Here is a 16,149-nt window from a genome sequence, read left to right as displayed (position 1 = left end):
TCAATGTGATGAAGAGAGAGCAAATTAGCTCCTCTATCTCCATCACTGCCATAAGTGAGTTCTCTTTATACAAAATCTCCAAAAGACAAAACTGACCACTTAGTGAGAGAAGGAACAAGGAGTAAAAACAGCAAGAATTGGTTTAGAGGCAAGGTACAACCACAGCTAGCACCAAAGACAATATAGTCAACTGGTTTATATAACTCCATACGAGGATGAGCTTGCTTTGAATAAAACTTTGCACTATATTTTAATATTATCACAACATTTGACAAAGGCCTTGGGGAGAACTGTGAGGTTCAGAGATCTTGTGTTTCAAATGTACACACTGTCAAAGAAGGCTAGCTCTGGAAAGAATTACTTCATCAAAAGAGCTTTCTCAGAGCTGCTTGTTGACAGTCATGATGGTATGATGTAAGAGAGGCTGGCATTTGATGACCCAACCGCTTAGAGTGAGTAGTGTTCACCTGTGTAAAGAAATAAAGGGAAATTTCTAGAACTCCAGCTATGAAATACTTGTGAGTAATATTACCACATGATCAGGCCTTCATTTTTGTCACATGGTTGCTATACTAATTATTTCCCCATGATCCCTGGAAGACAATTTCATAATCAGCAAAGAGCTTTTAAAAAAAATAAATGACATTTTTTATTTATTTAAAATATTGATAATCTACACTTTCTTATAAAATATCACAAGGCACTATGAAGACCAAAACATAGTATAACAATGCAGCCAATTAAAATATCAAGCACATCAGTAAGAGCTGCTTGATGATATTTATGTCGAGATTCAATGATGAGGGAGAAATGGCAATTCAAAAGTTTGACTAACAGTTCATCCTGAAGCAGACATATTTTCATGCTTTGGATTCCATGCAAGTGACAACAGAATTAACTTGTGGATAGATTTTTGATTATTGCATTAGAGGATTCTGCAGCATGATTTCCAAAAGGAACAGAGGCAGTCTCTTCAGTGGCCACTGGTTCCACTTCCCTAGTGACTCCAAACTTACAAACCAGTTGAGACCTGTCAAGTCATTGTATAGTAAAGCTTAGCTGTAAGATGCATATCCAGAAAAAATACAGTGGGTGGTGACTGTCTATGAAGGTTAATTGCAGGGGGTTAAAAATAATAATAATCCATATGCTGAACTGCTATTGTCAGAGTAACCCTTCCCTCCCCTTGTCCAGTCACAACTGAGCCACTAAGACCTTTGAGTTTTTTGCACGGGAAAGTTGTGAAATAGGTGCATGTGTACAGATATTGTAGATTTCCTGCTTACTACTAGTTTGGGGGAATGAACCTTTTCCCCACCTCAATACAGTACTAGCTGTTCTCTTCTTCCTCATCAGACTGTTGCAGCTTTCAATTAAATATGTGGTGTGTGACAGCAGCTGTAGTCAACCTATCTATCTACATTCAATTTTGGAAGTCTGCAGCATAAACAGAGGGAAAACTAGGGAAACAAGACCTGCTCCCACATCTCTGCTGAAAGACCAACTCACTTTGCCTTTTTCTCCCTGAACTGTTTCAATTCCAGCTGGACACTGTAAGAGCTTTGTAACTTTAAGAACTGCTGCCTGAATGTGCTTGTTTTCTCCTTTGCTCCTGGTCCCCTTTTCTTTTTGTGTCCTGCCTTTTAGATTTCAAGCCAGCTGGAGGGCAGGGACTATCTTGTGTTATTGATCTTACATAAGCTGCTATAGGAGCTTTTTCAGGTAAAGAGTGGGGAGAAAATACTACAACTTATTTATTTAAGTAGTCACAGCTCTTAAATACCATTTGAAAAAAGGGAAATGGACATATATTGGCGGATGCGAGAATATATTTGGGTTGCTGTTGCTTGCTTTGAGAAAAGAAGGCATCCATTCTCTGGAGATATTACCTCAGTGCAAAATCCACATATTTAAAAGGCTGTATTGAGGAACATGTGAAAGATCAACATATTCAAAAGGTTATATTGAAATATTTCCATATTTTATTAAGATCACTTTCCAGTGCCTGATATAATACAATGGAGTACTTCCCCATAGGATGGTTCCAGCTGTTAACAAATTACGTTGCCTGCATATTAGCAACTTATGACATCGGTAGAGCCCTCAAATGAATTACAGCCATTTATTTTTAAGAGAATGCCATCTAGTATTGATCACCTGTAACACTCTGATGCTGTTTTTAAATAAATGCAATACATTTCAACAACTGTCTTCAAGCATTTTTGTATTTGTCACTTATTCTTATTTTCTGTGTGCAAATGTCAATGACAATGAACCTTTAAAACAAAAACTTAAACAAATGAGAAGTGGTTGTCTTTCCTATTCTTGGGACCAGAGATTAACTCAATACTATTTTCATTTCCTGATTGTAAAGTCACGGAAACTAGCAGCAGAATGTGTTTGTATGCACATGAAGCAATTAATTACCGTACCCAGTTGGAGAGGGTACAGATCCAGCTAAGCGGGTGTAATGAGCTTAACCCTGAGGTAGAACCACCACTAGCTCCTTGAAGGAGGTGTCTTCCCTCTGAAGTAGAAGCCAGCCTTGCAGACTAGGAAGCTCCTACCATCAAAGACCCATATCCCAGTAGGCTCATCAAAGGATGGTGAGTCAAAAGAACAGAGCTTAAAGTTCCACAGAGATGAAATATCCATATAGGATTTCTCTGCAGAACATCCTATAGGAGCAACAGGGGAATTGCTTCCTGTAGCCAGATGTCGACAAAGATACAACGTCATCATAAAGCAGCTTTCCATGACTAAATGGGAAGACACCCAATAGAGGAGTATACTTGTTTGGCTTTGTGGGGAGGTAGCCTAAATAATACATTGGTGTGTTAAGAATGTGCAGCAGATCAGGGCCTCTGTTTGCCAGACAAGAGAACCACAGCAAGTATTGTATGTGAACTGCTGTACTATAAAGATTCTCAATGCTATGGAAACAGTTGCTTGTGCCACAATTTATGGTAGTCCAGTTCTCTTGAGATTATGTGGAAATGGTGTTTTGAAGGTAGAAATTCTGAAACCTCTATTTTACAAGAACAATTATACATCAGCAGTAGGTCTCTTCATGAAAAATGCAAGTTTGAGTTGGGTTGTACTGGTTATCCTCTTCTTGTTTCCATTTCACATTGCAAAATTATGACCAAGGGTCATTGCACTGCTCTGTTTGTTTGGGAGAATTCAGGGTAATCCATAGGAAGTGGGTTAATGCAATGCATAATCCATCAGGGCACTAACAGCATTAAAACACACACATGCATGTGAGTTCATACTGCCTATTGTCACACTTAGTGTTACTGCACACTAGTTTAGGCAGCCTGCTATATGTGCAACTGAGTAACTTACACTGTAACACTCACGCCCCTGACTTTGTGTTATATATACTGTACTGCAGTGTTTTGAGTGGACCTGCCATACCCACCCAACCCCAGCTCTCCTTCTGTGCCTTTAATGTCAATGTGACAGACAATGTATCAGATGAAGCTTTTCCCAGGATTATTCTTTCCTTATGTAGGAAAAAGCTTCACTGGTTACATTTCTGTATATCAAGCTGCCCTTAAAGGTACCACCAGAGTAAAGGCAGTTTGTTTGTTTTTAAATTGGCTTCCTCAGGGTTAGTGGCTTATTAGAAGAGAAAGTGGTCATAAGGCCAAAATTTTTTTGTTTTGTTTTTTAATTCAACAGGTAAAATCTAGAAAGAAAGTTATACTAAAATATTTGTAAAATTGTGCTCTTGACATATGACCTTGGGAACTTATGGGGGGAATGTTCCAATTTTCCTCAGATTCCACACTATTCATCTTATTTGATTCATATGTTAATCTGAAGCAATTAAAAGCAATGTCTCTACCATAATGCCCTCCCTCTTTCTCAATACACAACAGCAAGTGGGAGGGGGGTAGAGAGAGAATGCTTGAGGAAATGCTGCTGGGCTCTAGACAGGGTTTAGAAAGGAGAAAACAAAGTGCTTGCCGGTGCAGATATTAGCTCAGCCAGCTGATCTGCGAGTAACTTGCTCACACACGAGGCCTACTTGCATGAACAGTGTAACGTTTGACGTGAGGACACACGGGGATATTGCAGCTGCTACTTCCGCGATCGGAACTGCAAGATACATGCCCCCCCTAAACACGGAAGTAGCTGCTACGATCTAAGTTTCACTGCTTCAGACGTTAAAATGAACATACGCAAAAAGCTAATTTCCTTTTTCTTTCGGAGGCATCAAAATTGCTTGCAAACGGCGACTAGACGACTTCCACATCTATGGCAATGAAAGGGGAAAGGAGATAAGATAGAAACCTTCCATTTTTCTCTTGCAAATCAACGCTGGCCAGGCCCTTTAAATGTAGCCCTCAAGGCACACTGAAGGACTTGGGTAGAGCAAGTAAAGGAATTCCTTTCTCATTTTAAGGGCATTTGTTCGCAGGACACCTTGCTGCTATATTCTCTTGTGAAGTGTATAAACACTGTAGCACCAAACAGCGTGTTAGCAGGGCACAGTCGAGGTCCTTCCTATTCACAGGGAGTCATTTTTACTCTTGACACCCAAAGTGGTGTGAATAATTCTTTTTCCACGAGGCGTTTATTTAAAATGCTGCTTTGCATACTGACAGCATAGACCCGACTCCCCAGGTGACAAGCACCCTGTCACCTTCCCTTTTGCTCGATGAACTTGAGAGGACAAGGAAAAGAAGGGGGGACCCTATGAGGCAGAAAAGCCACCGATGAGCTGGGGGGGAGGAGTCATGGAGATTTTTAAACCCCACCCAAGCTGGTGATGGAAGTCAGGAGGGGGAGCGGGTCTGGATCAGGACACAGTAACGCAGGTCTACACAATGCGGGACACCTTGCCCCCAAATCGAACGGAGCCCATCAACCATGTCGTATCTTCAGCTTAAGTAGAGACTTGACAACTCCATTTCTGGCAGCAAAAATAAAAGGCATGTCGAGTTCCTGGTGGGCCATAACATGACCGGTGAGCCACGTTCGGCTTGGCTAGTTACAACGCGCAAGGATTATTAGGTAGCCTGCCGTATGACGACCCACCAAATCTACACTCAACTCAAACTGCCCTGACAGTCTTCGCTTGAGGCTCCAGCTTATTTAAAGGGCTGCGGGGAAAGGGGCGGATTGATTTTTTTTTTTTAATGGTTTCTTTCGGGTTCTCAAACTATACTGAGCAGGCCTTGTTTATATGTGTATCCCTCCGCACCGAATCTTGCGAGTAAGCGTGCAAACGGCCTTCATGGTGTCCTTCCGCGGCGGGGAGAGGTGTAGAAACTGCAGAGGCGAACGGGGATGGGTTGCTGTACCTCGCTCCGGCCTGTGGAGTTAAAACGCTAAGGTAAGAATCTCTTTGGCGGCGTATTCCTCCGCTCCCTCGCAAGGAGGTCTTCGCCCAGCCTGCCGTGTCCCTCCGCCGCTTTTGGAGCACACAAGCAGGAGGCGCTTCTTTTGGCTGTGCGAGGAAAACAGGGGGTCTGGAAGGAAGACAAAAGACTTCAGCGCGCAGCGAGGATTTGCCTCAGTGGGTCTGGCTCGGGGCGCCCGGTGTTCCTCGCGGAAGGAAGGACCGTGCCTGGGTTTGTTGTTGCTGCGCCGCAGGGTCGTCGTGAGGGGACTCGAGGACTTTTTCACTCGGGGCCCGGCGGATGGATCTCTAGGTAGCTTTCCCAGATATCGTTCGCCCTCGCCGCCGCCATCTTGGATTTTAATCCGCCATTTTTCCCCTTGGAATTATTATTTTTATATATATAGATGATTATTTTTTTTCGCCTCTGGCCGATATTCTGGACGGCGGCGGCGGAGGCTTTGTGGACCTGCGGGGCCGCGGCTGGCGAAGAGGACTGCAGTGCCCAGGGTCAGCTAGGAGGTGAGTGCTTGGCGGAGGCGGAACGAGGGGAGGGGACGGAGGTGTGTGTGTGTGTTTGTGTGTTGGGGGGGGGTGTCCTGGAACTGGCACGGCCGCGGCGAGGGCCCCACTCCTTCCGGGGAGGGGGCAGGATTGAAGCGAGGCCCCCTCAGGCTGGGCAGGGCCCGAGGTGGGGCGACGACCCGTTGGCGAAGTGTGTGTGGGGGGGGGAACCTGCTTCTCGTGACGGAGGAGACGAGGGTCTTCGGGGGCAGACATGTGGGGAGGGGCTTTGTTTCTCTAAAGGGCATCAAATAAAGAGATGGCATCGTGCGCTTCGTTCCCCCTCCGGTCCCCATAGATGAGGACAATACGGTGGGGCTGGGAGGGCGGGCGGCGAAGGAGGCGATGGGGATGGCTGGGGCCGGCAGGAAGAGCCAGGCAGCCTTTCCTTGGAGGTGGCGGAGAGGGTCGTGTCAGCACTTGGGAAGCGCACCTGGGGAAGCAGTCGGGCAGCTGTCCAGCCTAGGACGAGGTGCTCCGAGCATCCCCCCCGCCCTTAGCGGGGATCTGGCACCAGGTGCTGCTCATCGCACACCTGCCCGCTGCGTCCGCATTTCCATTGAACTCTAGAGTGTCATATTCATGGAGGTTCCTAAGTGACTCCCCCATCCAGGCCTAGGCCTCTGCTTGGCTTCCCGAGATGGTATTGCGCACGGGGCGCCTTCGGACCGCTTTTATGGGTCTGGCAGGGGAAGGGGAGCCACCCCCGAAGATCGGACGGTCCACTTAGGCTATTTAGGTTTTAGAAGCACCCGCAGAAAGCGGCGCTGGGCCACCAGTGGCTGTGAGACCCGCAACACACCCATCTCCCGGTTGGCTGTGACAGCTGGCATCCCTCCTCCTCCTGCTGCGCTGCTTCGGCGTTTAAGGGGATGCGGATCTTCGGAGAGGTGGAGCTGGCACGGGATTTCTGTGATAGGTGGCGAAAAGGCAGCTTGATCCTGGGTGTCTCGTTTTCCCAGCGTTTGAGCTGGGCTTGGGGAGCGGTGCCCGACACGGAAAGCAGATGTGACTGGATCGGGCAGGGCTGCCTTGAGTGGAGGAGCATTGCTCCCGGCCTTTGAAGAAGGCGAGAGGCGACCTCTAGGGGGCACCGTAGTTTCAGCTAAGGGTCGGAAAGTAGAATAGACTTGCCTCCCTGATCCAGCTGAGCTGCAAAAGAAGTTTGTTCTAATCCTGTCAGCTGTCAGGATTTGCCGGCTAGTTTCGCTCTGCATGAGATTCGAACAAAGCTGTGTGCAGAAATGCTTATTAAACTAGGAAACCTGTTTTGGCTTTTCCACCACAGACACCTGATCACTGAAGAATGAATATAAAAGAGTGTCTTTTAATTATTGACTGAATTATTGACTGAAATTCCATGATTTTTTGTTGATGGTTTTATTAGTTTTTTTTTCATATGTAAAATGAACCCAGTTTCTTCTAAATACAATATGATCAGTAATCTCCTACAGGGGTATGGAACATGCAGCCCTCTAGATGTTCCTGGATTGCAACTTCCATCATCTTCCTTGACCACTGACCATGCTAGCTGAGGCTAAGGAATTGGAGTCCAAGAACATTTGCGGGGCCCCAGGTTCCCCAGCCTTCTCACCCGAGAAAGCAGTTTTTCCTTTCCACCAAAATGTTTGTTTTAAAGAACATTGTGGTTTTGAAACAGAAGGAAGTATCGGTAAGCAATTGATAGAGTTACTGGTGGGAAATTATGTTCTTGCCTTTTGCTTGAACAAGCAAATGCTGAGATCTAGGTGATGGGGAGTAGAGTGGTTTGATTATTTTTATACTCTGTTCATGGATATCTTAGCATTCTCAGAAGCTAATTGGGATCACAAGCAGACTTTCCTAATAAATCTCTTGCTCAACCACTGTTGCCCTGCAGTATAGAGCTGCATGGGACTGCTGGCTGCGTTCTTCAATCAGTTCATGCAAGGCAATGATGTTGTCCATTAGGCTGAATATTTGCAATGCACAGGGATTTCTTACTGATGTCAATACAGAAAGTGCCCCTGTAGGTTTGAAAACCGCTCCTATATATATTGTTCTCAGAACTATTTCTTACAAATAGCTATTGAAGGCTGCAGGTGGGTCCCACGTGGGAGAATTATTGCCTACACACAGAAAACTAGAATACTAGGGAGAGGTTAGGCTAGAATCCTCTCTGACCTCCTAGTTTCTATGCCTAGGCAATTGAATAGAGCAGTATTCAATCACATGAATCCCACCTACTGAAATGATGAAGCCTAGATAGATTTCAGACCATCTGCTCTTTGTGAGAGCTGTGTTGAAGGGATGCAAAACAGATACAGTGATATCTTTCATTAGAACCCATTACAAGTATACACCCTTTTGAGCTGTGGAGAATTGGAAAAGTATTTCGTTGAAGTAGCTTGCCATAAATTTGGCAGACAACTACTATATTGTTTGCATTTGTTTAGGTCTCAGTATTGACTCCTTTTCCTTGATTACCTTAGGCATTTAAATAATATAGTAACACAGTATATCCACCATTGTTGTGGATAAATGTTTGTTCATGGTGTATCATAACAGAAGTTATATTCTGCATTTGTTTTTCATGCCAATTCATTGGAAATGTAGGAGGCATTTCTTTGCACGCTTAATTAAAGTAAGAACTTGTCTAGGATGCATTCTTAAATGCTTTATTGCATATTAGTGAATTTAAGAAGCTTTTTCTTGAGTTGGATGAGTCTTGAACTGTGTGATTTGACTATGTAGATAACATTTCATGAGGTATTAGTTAAATAAAACTTAAAAGAAAGTAGCAAAACCCAATTGGCAGAGCATTCCAAAACCCCAATCTTCTGTGCTGGAGAGGGTTTGGATGGAGCAAAGTTGCCCCTCTGCCCAGCCCTTCCCTGTTCTGTCACTAGGGCAGCCCTGCTGGCAACTGGCAAGGAGTGCCCAAATTTCCCAAAGTGTGGGTATAAGCAGCCACTGATAATACCCCTTCCAGCGGTAGCCAGAGGAAACACCTGAAGTTGGGCATTTCAGAGACAGAAAGGGGCAGGGGCAGGACTGGCACAGGACCTATCCCTGCTAGCATCAAATGGCAGTAGTTGAATTGCTCAATCCAACTCCTTTGCTGTGCCAGTCTGGGAGATGGCAGAGCATAGGGGCAGTTTTTCCTTCCCACACCTTCCACCCTGGTTAATGTGAGCAACAGGGCTGTGGATGCAGTGGTTTGTGGTGCCACTTCACATAGCCATGCTGTTGCCTGTGAGGGATTAGGACAGCCTTCTTAAACTCATTTTTCAATCTCTGTAAGTCACTTCGTGTGCAGGTTTTTTTTTATCTTGTACTGTTTTAGAACTTACTATGTTGTAGTTGTATTTGGTACATGTCCAAAGTGAGCCTAATAACATAAAAACAGAAAAAAATACACCAAACTTTTGTCCTGTAGTTTGTTTGTTTTTGCCAAAAATGGACAGCCTCCAAACTACCTTTAGTAAATGACTAGATTAATAAACTTTACGAATTATCATTAATGTCTAAGGTCCTAGAATTAGATGATACTAAATTTAGGGATTAAATAAAAAAACATTTAATTCATTTTTAAAAATTAATTCTAGCCACTAGGTGATATTTTGGTGTTTAAATTGTAAATTCTCCATATTATTTCATGATTCTAATATTTTTTATTCTGATCAAATAAATGTGTGAAACAGTCATTGTGATGTATCTACAGAGCACTACTCTGTTATACCTATTAACCCATGGGATTGCGCAAAAATGCAGTATCTATTGCTGATGTGATTCTGGCATAATACCCTAGTTACAACCTTACGTTTAGTGCAATCAGTTTGTGCATCATGTCAGCTCTATCACTTTGCTGGCGAGTTGCAGGATTGATCTATTTGAAGTGGAAAACATCTTGGTTAATCACTTTGGGCTGACCTGGGTCTGGGTCAAGAGGTGTTTTCTGCTTCATGTAGGTCAGCTCTGTAATTTTCTAGAGTACACGGGTACACATACAGGATTGAGCTATCTGCAATTAATTGCGTTTAAAATCAGTGGCCCTTGCTTCCAACAATAAATGTAGGCAAGTTGCAGTTGTAGTAAGTAGTTTTTCTAGCAAGATTTATAAGTCTTCTTCTTATAAAGATTCTGAGCCATTGATAATGTAATTAAATTGCACTGACTTCATCTTAATATCGAGTCATTGGCAACCTCAAGTGAAAAAAGCTGGTCAAAGGGACAGATCTTGTGACTCTTTATCTTCCTGAAGTTGAAGGTAGACTTCCACAGCAATTCAGTTTTAAGTAAAAAGGATATTAGGACAGAATGGGTATTCAACTGAAAGTAATTGAGTATGGGTAAATAACGTCCACGCTTGGATTATAGGGATCAGTGGAATACTTGTTCCTGTTTTAATGAGATCCTTATTTCCATGTATACTCTCTTTGACCTATAGTCTGCTTCCCTTCCTCCCCCCTTTTCCTTTCGTTTAGCTTAGACCTGAAATGAATGCTACATGTTGAACTTCCAGTCTTTGCCTCCTCCCTTTTATTCCTAGTACAGTTTGAATACGTAAGAGTCACTAGCAGAGTTTGAAAGCACCTGCAATACTGTGATGAACAGAAGCTGTAAACGTTTTGATTACACTTGAGTACAGAATCCTATTCTAAACCAACTCTGCTGCTAGGACTGTGCTCTGTGGTACTGAAGCAATTTTTTTTTTGTACAAAATGGTAGGATCATTTTTGTTTGTATTTATTGGATGGCTTAGGATACCTGGGCTGATGTATATGTTTTAGTTTAAACAATTTATTCTGCTTCTGATGAACCTTTAAAATAGGTTGTTATTAATAGCCTGTCCCCATCAATTTTTCAACCACTGGTGTTTGGTACAATACATCAGACTAAAAAAGTTAGCAAATAATGTAAATACTGTGATACTTAGTATTCAAATCACAGTTTTCCTAAGTGCAATGTTTGCTCCCTGGGAGGGGCTCTCCAGCCGCTACAGGTGCTTTGTGCTCTTACCTAGATTGTTAGATCCTTTGAGATACTCATAGAGAATAGCCTTGACAGACTTTATTCAACAACTTTTAGCAGTTTTCTTTCATTTGGGATTAAATACTTCAAATAATAATGAACCCCATGGTCTGGATTTGTGCATTAGAACATGTAGCTGTTTGGAAGACCTCAAAGCTGGAATACCTACATGTTCTTTGACAATCTGAAATCAGTATTGGAAGAATTCTGTGGGGAATTGAAAGAAATGGGTGGGGAAATGAAACAGGCCCAGTACATTTTATCAAAGTGAAGAAACTGAAGAGTTTTTAAGAAGCATGCCTTTCAGGACTTTGATCCCTCCATCTTGATAGTTTGGTACGTAAGCAGGTGATATCTAGATCAGTTAAAATGGAATGTGATTATGAGGTCTTGCCCATTCTTTTTTTAAAAAAAATCTTCCCAGCTAGCTAGCTAGCTAGCTATTGATGGATTGCTGTGACCCAAGCAGGTAATAAGTTTTAGATGAGCAAAGGACCACCCCCAAATTTGCAGATACTCTCCCATAGAGCAGTGGACTCTCACCATCAATTTGACCTTTTAAAATAGTTGGGACTCAGAGCTCTAATAGTGCTAATAATTTCATAGGAAAAAATGTTTCTGAAACTGCCCCCCCAAAAAAACCCCATCTAGTGGTGCACACAACACAAGAGTCCAGTGAATGTACTCTGAAAAGTGGGGGGGGGGGGCAGGAGAATATTGTGCAGCTTTCTTGTGTCTTCAGGAATGAGCAACATCCACATTTTTAGACAATAATTCTGCATAAAACTGAAACATTTCTTCTCATTCTAGGACAAGCATCCAATGCTAGGCAGTTGTTCTAGAAACTGCCATAAGACTGCAGCCAATCCATCATTCAGACAACTTCAACACCCCTAACCATCAAGATGACGGACTTTTTCATGTCTGTTAAAAATCACTTTAAATATGGTTTAATATTTAATATACTTCCCATTCTACTATGGGGCTGTTGGTGGTCTCCCATTAAAGGGACTCATTGAGACCACACCCACAGTTTCAGCAATGTTGCTGCATTAAATGCTTGGGACCACTGGCAGCCTTTGATGGACAGGCTTGCATGCCCACCCAGAAGCATCTTGTCCAGACTGAAGGCAGTTATGTGGATATGCTAAAGAACAGTTAACCTGAGCATTTACTTGATGCCCTTCCCCAGAACAATGAGCCATTATTCAACCACAGATCTAGATACAGATACCTCTGCTCCACAATGCCTTTACAGCTGCTTTGCCAGTAGAACACTGATGCTGACTACTGCTGAGTACTTCCAGAACAGCAATAGGTTACTTTGGTGGCCTGTCAAATTCTGCAACAGTTTCTTCCTGAACTTTGTACTTGCATCCAGTCCCCTCTGCTGACATCGCAGTATACTGTTCCTGTATCCTGCTTCATACTCCTTTATGTTCCTGTCTGCTTTCTAAATGAATTCAGTGGCTGCTGACTTCAGCTCATCCCCAACTTTGCCTTCACTTTTTGCTTTGGAGTGGATCTCTTGGTAGCTGGTCCACAATGGATTAGACCAGACTATTGCTTGTTTCTTTTCCTTCTGTTCAGGCAATGGAATAAGGCTCCCTACAACTCAGCTGGTGAAAGGCAGTAAATCAAGATTCAGCCTGGAGTCACTCTTGAAAGGTGGTCACTCTTGAAAGCCTTTGCCTGTTACTTTCAGAGTGCCTCACCAAACCTACAAAAAGGATAAGTGTTTGAGTACTAAGAGTGCTGCTGTGTGTGTTTCAGACTGTTATCTCTTTTAACAAAAATGTAATTAGTGGGAAGTGCAGTTACATTTCTGCAGATATGTACTTGCAATGAATCATCTTTTTCAAGTCAGTTTCTTGTTATGATTTCTCATACTGAACCAGTGCTGCAAAAAGTTATTCCAGAAGATATAATACAGGTGACTCTGAATTTACACTGGGGTTACATTCCAGGGATAGCCAAAATTGCATATAGTCAAAATGTATTGGGTTCGATGACGGATGGGATTGCCAAAGTCTTTTTTCTTGGACACTTGCCCCCTTCCCTCCTCCTCTTTTATTTATTTCAATTATTTTTTTTGCTAAACACACGAAGCTAAATGCACACACTTTAAATGTTTGTAAATTGTGAGTTGCTTTTAATCCTCAAAGTAGAAAAATGAAAGAGTTAAGGCCTAACACTTACTCTCATCAACATATGGAATATAGGTGAGCATTGGGAACTGGAAAATACTGAGTTGCTTGCTCTCTGTATTATTGTCAGTTGTGAAACCAGTGGTCAGTTTAATGACTAACAGTAGTTAACAGCTTGTAATTTGAAAGAGATGAATGCAATTATGTGTACTGAGTTACCACGATTAAAACTTTTGCTTTCATGTCATTTAAAACAGGCTTTTGCCTGGTATCTTTTACACAGTAAGGAATTTCATGCAAGGAAATGCATGGATTTCCATGTAGGTGAATGAGCAGCTTGATAGTAGAGAGACAGATCACTCTGTTGCCTCCACCAGCCTTCTGAATACTGTGGCGGCTGTGAAGGAAGGCATGCATCACATCTTGCATGGAAATGCAGTGAACTGGTAGAGAAAAAGACAGAGGAATCTGTTCTTCCTCTACCTGCTATACATGTTAGTCATGGAGAAAGGAAAACCCCTTCTTCTGTAAAGGACTGCTAACTTTTCTGGACTTAATTTACAAGACTGGATTTTAAAAGCTGAGACTTATTCTGGTAGTAAAAGGTACTTTGTTATTGTATGTTCCAAACACTTAGTCTAAGCTTTGTGGTTGACCCTTCCATGAGTTAGTACAGCAAATCCCAGATCAGGCAATATTATTGGAAAACGAATTACAGACAATGACTGATTAACACACATCCGAATTTTGCACGATTGCACATGTGCACCAAACCTGGAAGTGACCTTAAAACATCATTAAAAGGGTGGAACAGAGGAGAACGAGGCAGGGTGTGCTTATATGCACTCTGAGGCCAGGAATGGAACCCCTGCATGAAATGGTCATCAACTGTAATATACCGTCATACCTTGGTTCTCAGTTCATTTGGAAGCCGCAAAAGCCGCATCGGACATTCGGCTTCCCAAAAATGTTTGCAAACTGGAACACTCACTTCTGGGTTTGTGGCGTTCGGAAGCCAAAACCTTCAAGTTGCAAGGCGTTCGAGAACCAAGCTACGACTGTAGAACTCTGGCAACTTAAATGTATTGTAGTGGTAGTTGAAAAATGACTAGTTTGAGCTGAATTTACAAGTACGTCTGTACACTGTACAATAGGGGTCAAATAGCTCATGTTTTCTTTTTTGCCAATAGGAATTTAGGGTTCCTGTAAAGATGAGTTCATTCACAGACAGTATTTGTGGAGTATATTTTTTTCAGAACTGTATTTTATATGTTCTGTTGTTTTTTGTTTTAATGTTGTACACTGCTATGGTATTATTAAGTGTTTAGCAGTCTCTACATTCTCCAAATACCTAATATTCTGTGCATTGCCCACAGTATGTCAGTTATAGGCAATCAGACATATGCAGTAAATAAATAAATACATCACAGCAGTGTTTTTGACTATTGTGTATTCTCTTTCTGCTAGGAAGCTGAACAACAATTAACTTCTTAAAGCCTTTGGAAGAAGGACTAAATGCAACGGGGACAAATTGCCTGTGGGAATGAAGTGGCTGGGAGAATCCAAGAACATGGTGGTGAATGGCCGGAGAAATGGAAGCAGATTATCTAATGATCACCATCAGAACCAGTCCAAATTGCAGCACCCTGGAAAGGAAAATCCAAAGACTGGCAAAAATGGCGTTGAGAGACGGTCAAGCAGATGTATGTATATGCTAATGTGATAGGAGTGATCTCTAGTTAATTATTTGTAATTTCTGGTTTCCTTATGGAATATTGTGGTGTGCATTTTTAATGTAATAAATGTATTTGTTGAGTATATTGTTTTCTCTGTAACTATTTACATTGTTTCTGGTTAACAAATTGCTTTATTGCATGACAGATTAATGTGGTTGAATAATTCTTTCTTATTTCTGAAATAAATCTTAAGTCCCAATAAATGCTTAAATGTGAATATTCTTCTATATTAAATGTGAATTATCAGAAAAATTGTGCATACCTCAATTTTTCCACATTTATGTTGTGTCCCAGAAAAACAAGGGATTATGCTACACTCTACAGCTATGAAATCAGTGGGAGATTTGTTGTTTACTTCACAAGGATATGGATTGTGGTCTTGGCGTTCATGGAAATAGTTGCTAGGACCTTGTGTTTATTCAGTTTAATTTTGATTTACTTATGTCTTGGATATTAATAAAAATGATAAAATTGAGATTAAAAATCTGATAATCCTGCTCTATCATATCTAAGGAGAAGGTTGACCATTGTGCCCCAAGACACACTGTACTACTAAAAGGTTATTGGTATTGCATAGCCATATGCAACTAATGACAGAAATAAGTTTGCCACCTTCAGGCATGTGTATATGGTGTTGAAAGATAATCTTTATACAGTACTGACAGAAAGATCCTTTGTAATTCATTCTTACTATGCAGGTGTGTGTATTTCATGTGCCACTACAAATTTAAGTTGGTACAAAATTTGGCTGCCTGAAATTATTAGCTCTAACCTTTTAAAAGAGCAGTGGTACAAATATTTATTCAGAGAGTGGTCATCTGTGTTTCCCTGCTCCCATCTGCCTACGGCATGGGCTGCTTTTCCTTTTGCACTTTTAGAACCTAGAAATTAAGAGCCTTAAAAAGGAGATCCTTCAATATCTGTTCTCCATGCTGGACAGCAAGTGGGATGCTCTGTCTCATGTTTCAGGCCTAATCTGAAGCTGGAAGGGGCTCTGCTAATAAATTTTGACAACATGGTCACATTTTAAGCAAGACAGAGCTCATGCACATGGTCTACTTGCATGATTTTTCACTTTCACAGAACAGTATTCATAATCTCACAAGAGATCATAGCTCCCTTATGCTGGTCATTGACCAAACGCATAAGCAGCTTTGTCTGCAAGTCAACTATTGGCATACAATTGGAAACAACTCCGCTATGTTAAGTAGGGCTATACTACTGATGCTTCCAACTGTGCTTCAATTATATTTTAATTTTAAGCAGCTGTTGTTTAATGTTATAAGGGAAGTGAGATAGCTATGTGGCTCTTTATCATTAAAATAGAGAAAGATTT

At 42.0% G+C, this 16,149-nt stretch overlaps 1 protein-coding gene across 4 annotated transcripts in view; it reads left to right on the top strand.

Annotated features, from left to right (window-relative positions):
- The first annotated feature begins 2,005 nt into the window (after nt 1-2,005).
- Nucleotides 2,006-16,149, top strand: part of KMT5B (lysine methyltransferase 5B) — a 33,894-nt gene continuing 19,750 nt past the window's right edge. The window contains exons 1-2 of one of the 4 annotated variants that reach the window (XM_079985477.1): nt 2,006-5,347; nt 14,545-14,780. In XM_079985477.1, coding sequence (XP_079841603.1) covers nt 14,621-14,780 — 160 coding nt within the window. In that variant the 5' untranslated portion in view covers nt 2,006-5,347; nt 14,545-14,620. Of the gene's footprint in view, nt 5,876-5,936; nt 6,045-13,039; nt 13,153-14,544; nt 14,781-16,149 lie in introns of those variants that run through there. The other 3 variants (XM_079985476.1, XM_079985479.1, XM_079985478.1) reach the window with 3 other exon arrangements.

This window comes from Podarcis cretensis (genome assembly GCF_951804945.1).
Source record: "Podarcis cretensis genome assembly, chromosome: 1".
Taxonomy (NCBI): domain Eukaryota; kingdom Metazoa; phylum Chordata; class Lepidosauria; order Squamata; family Lacertidae; genus Podarcis; species Podarcis cretensis.
This window is presented reverse-complemented; position numbering and strand designations above follow the sequence as displayed.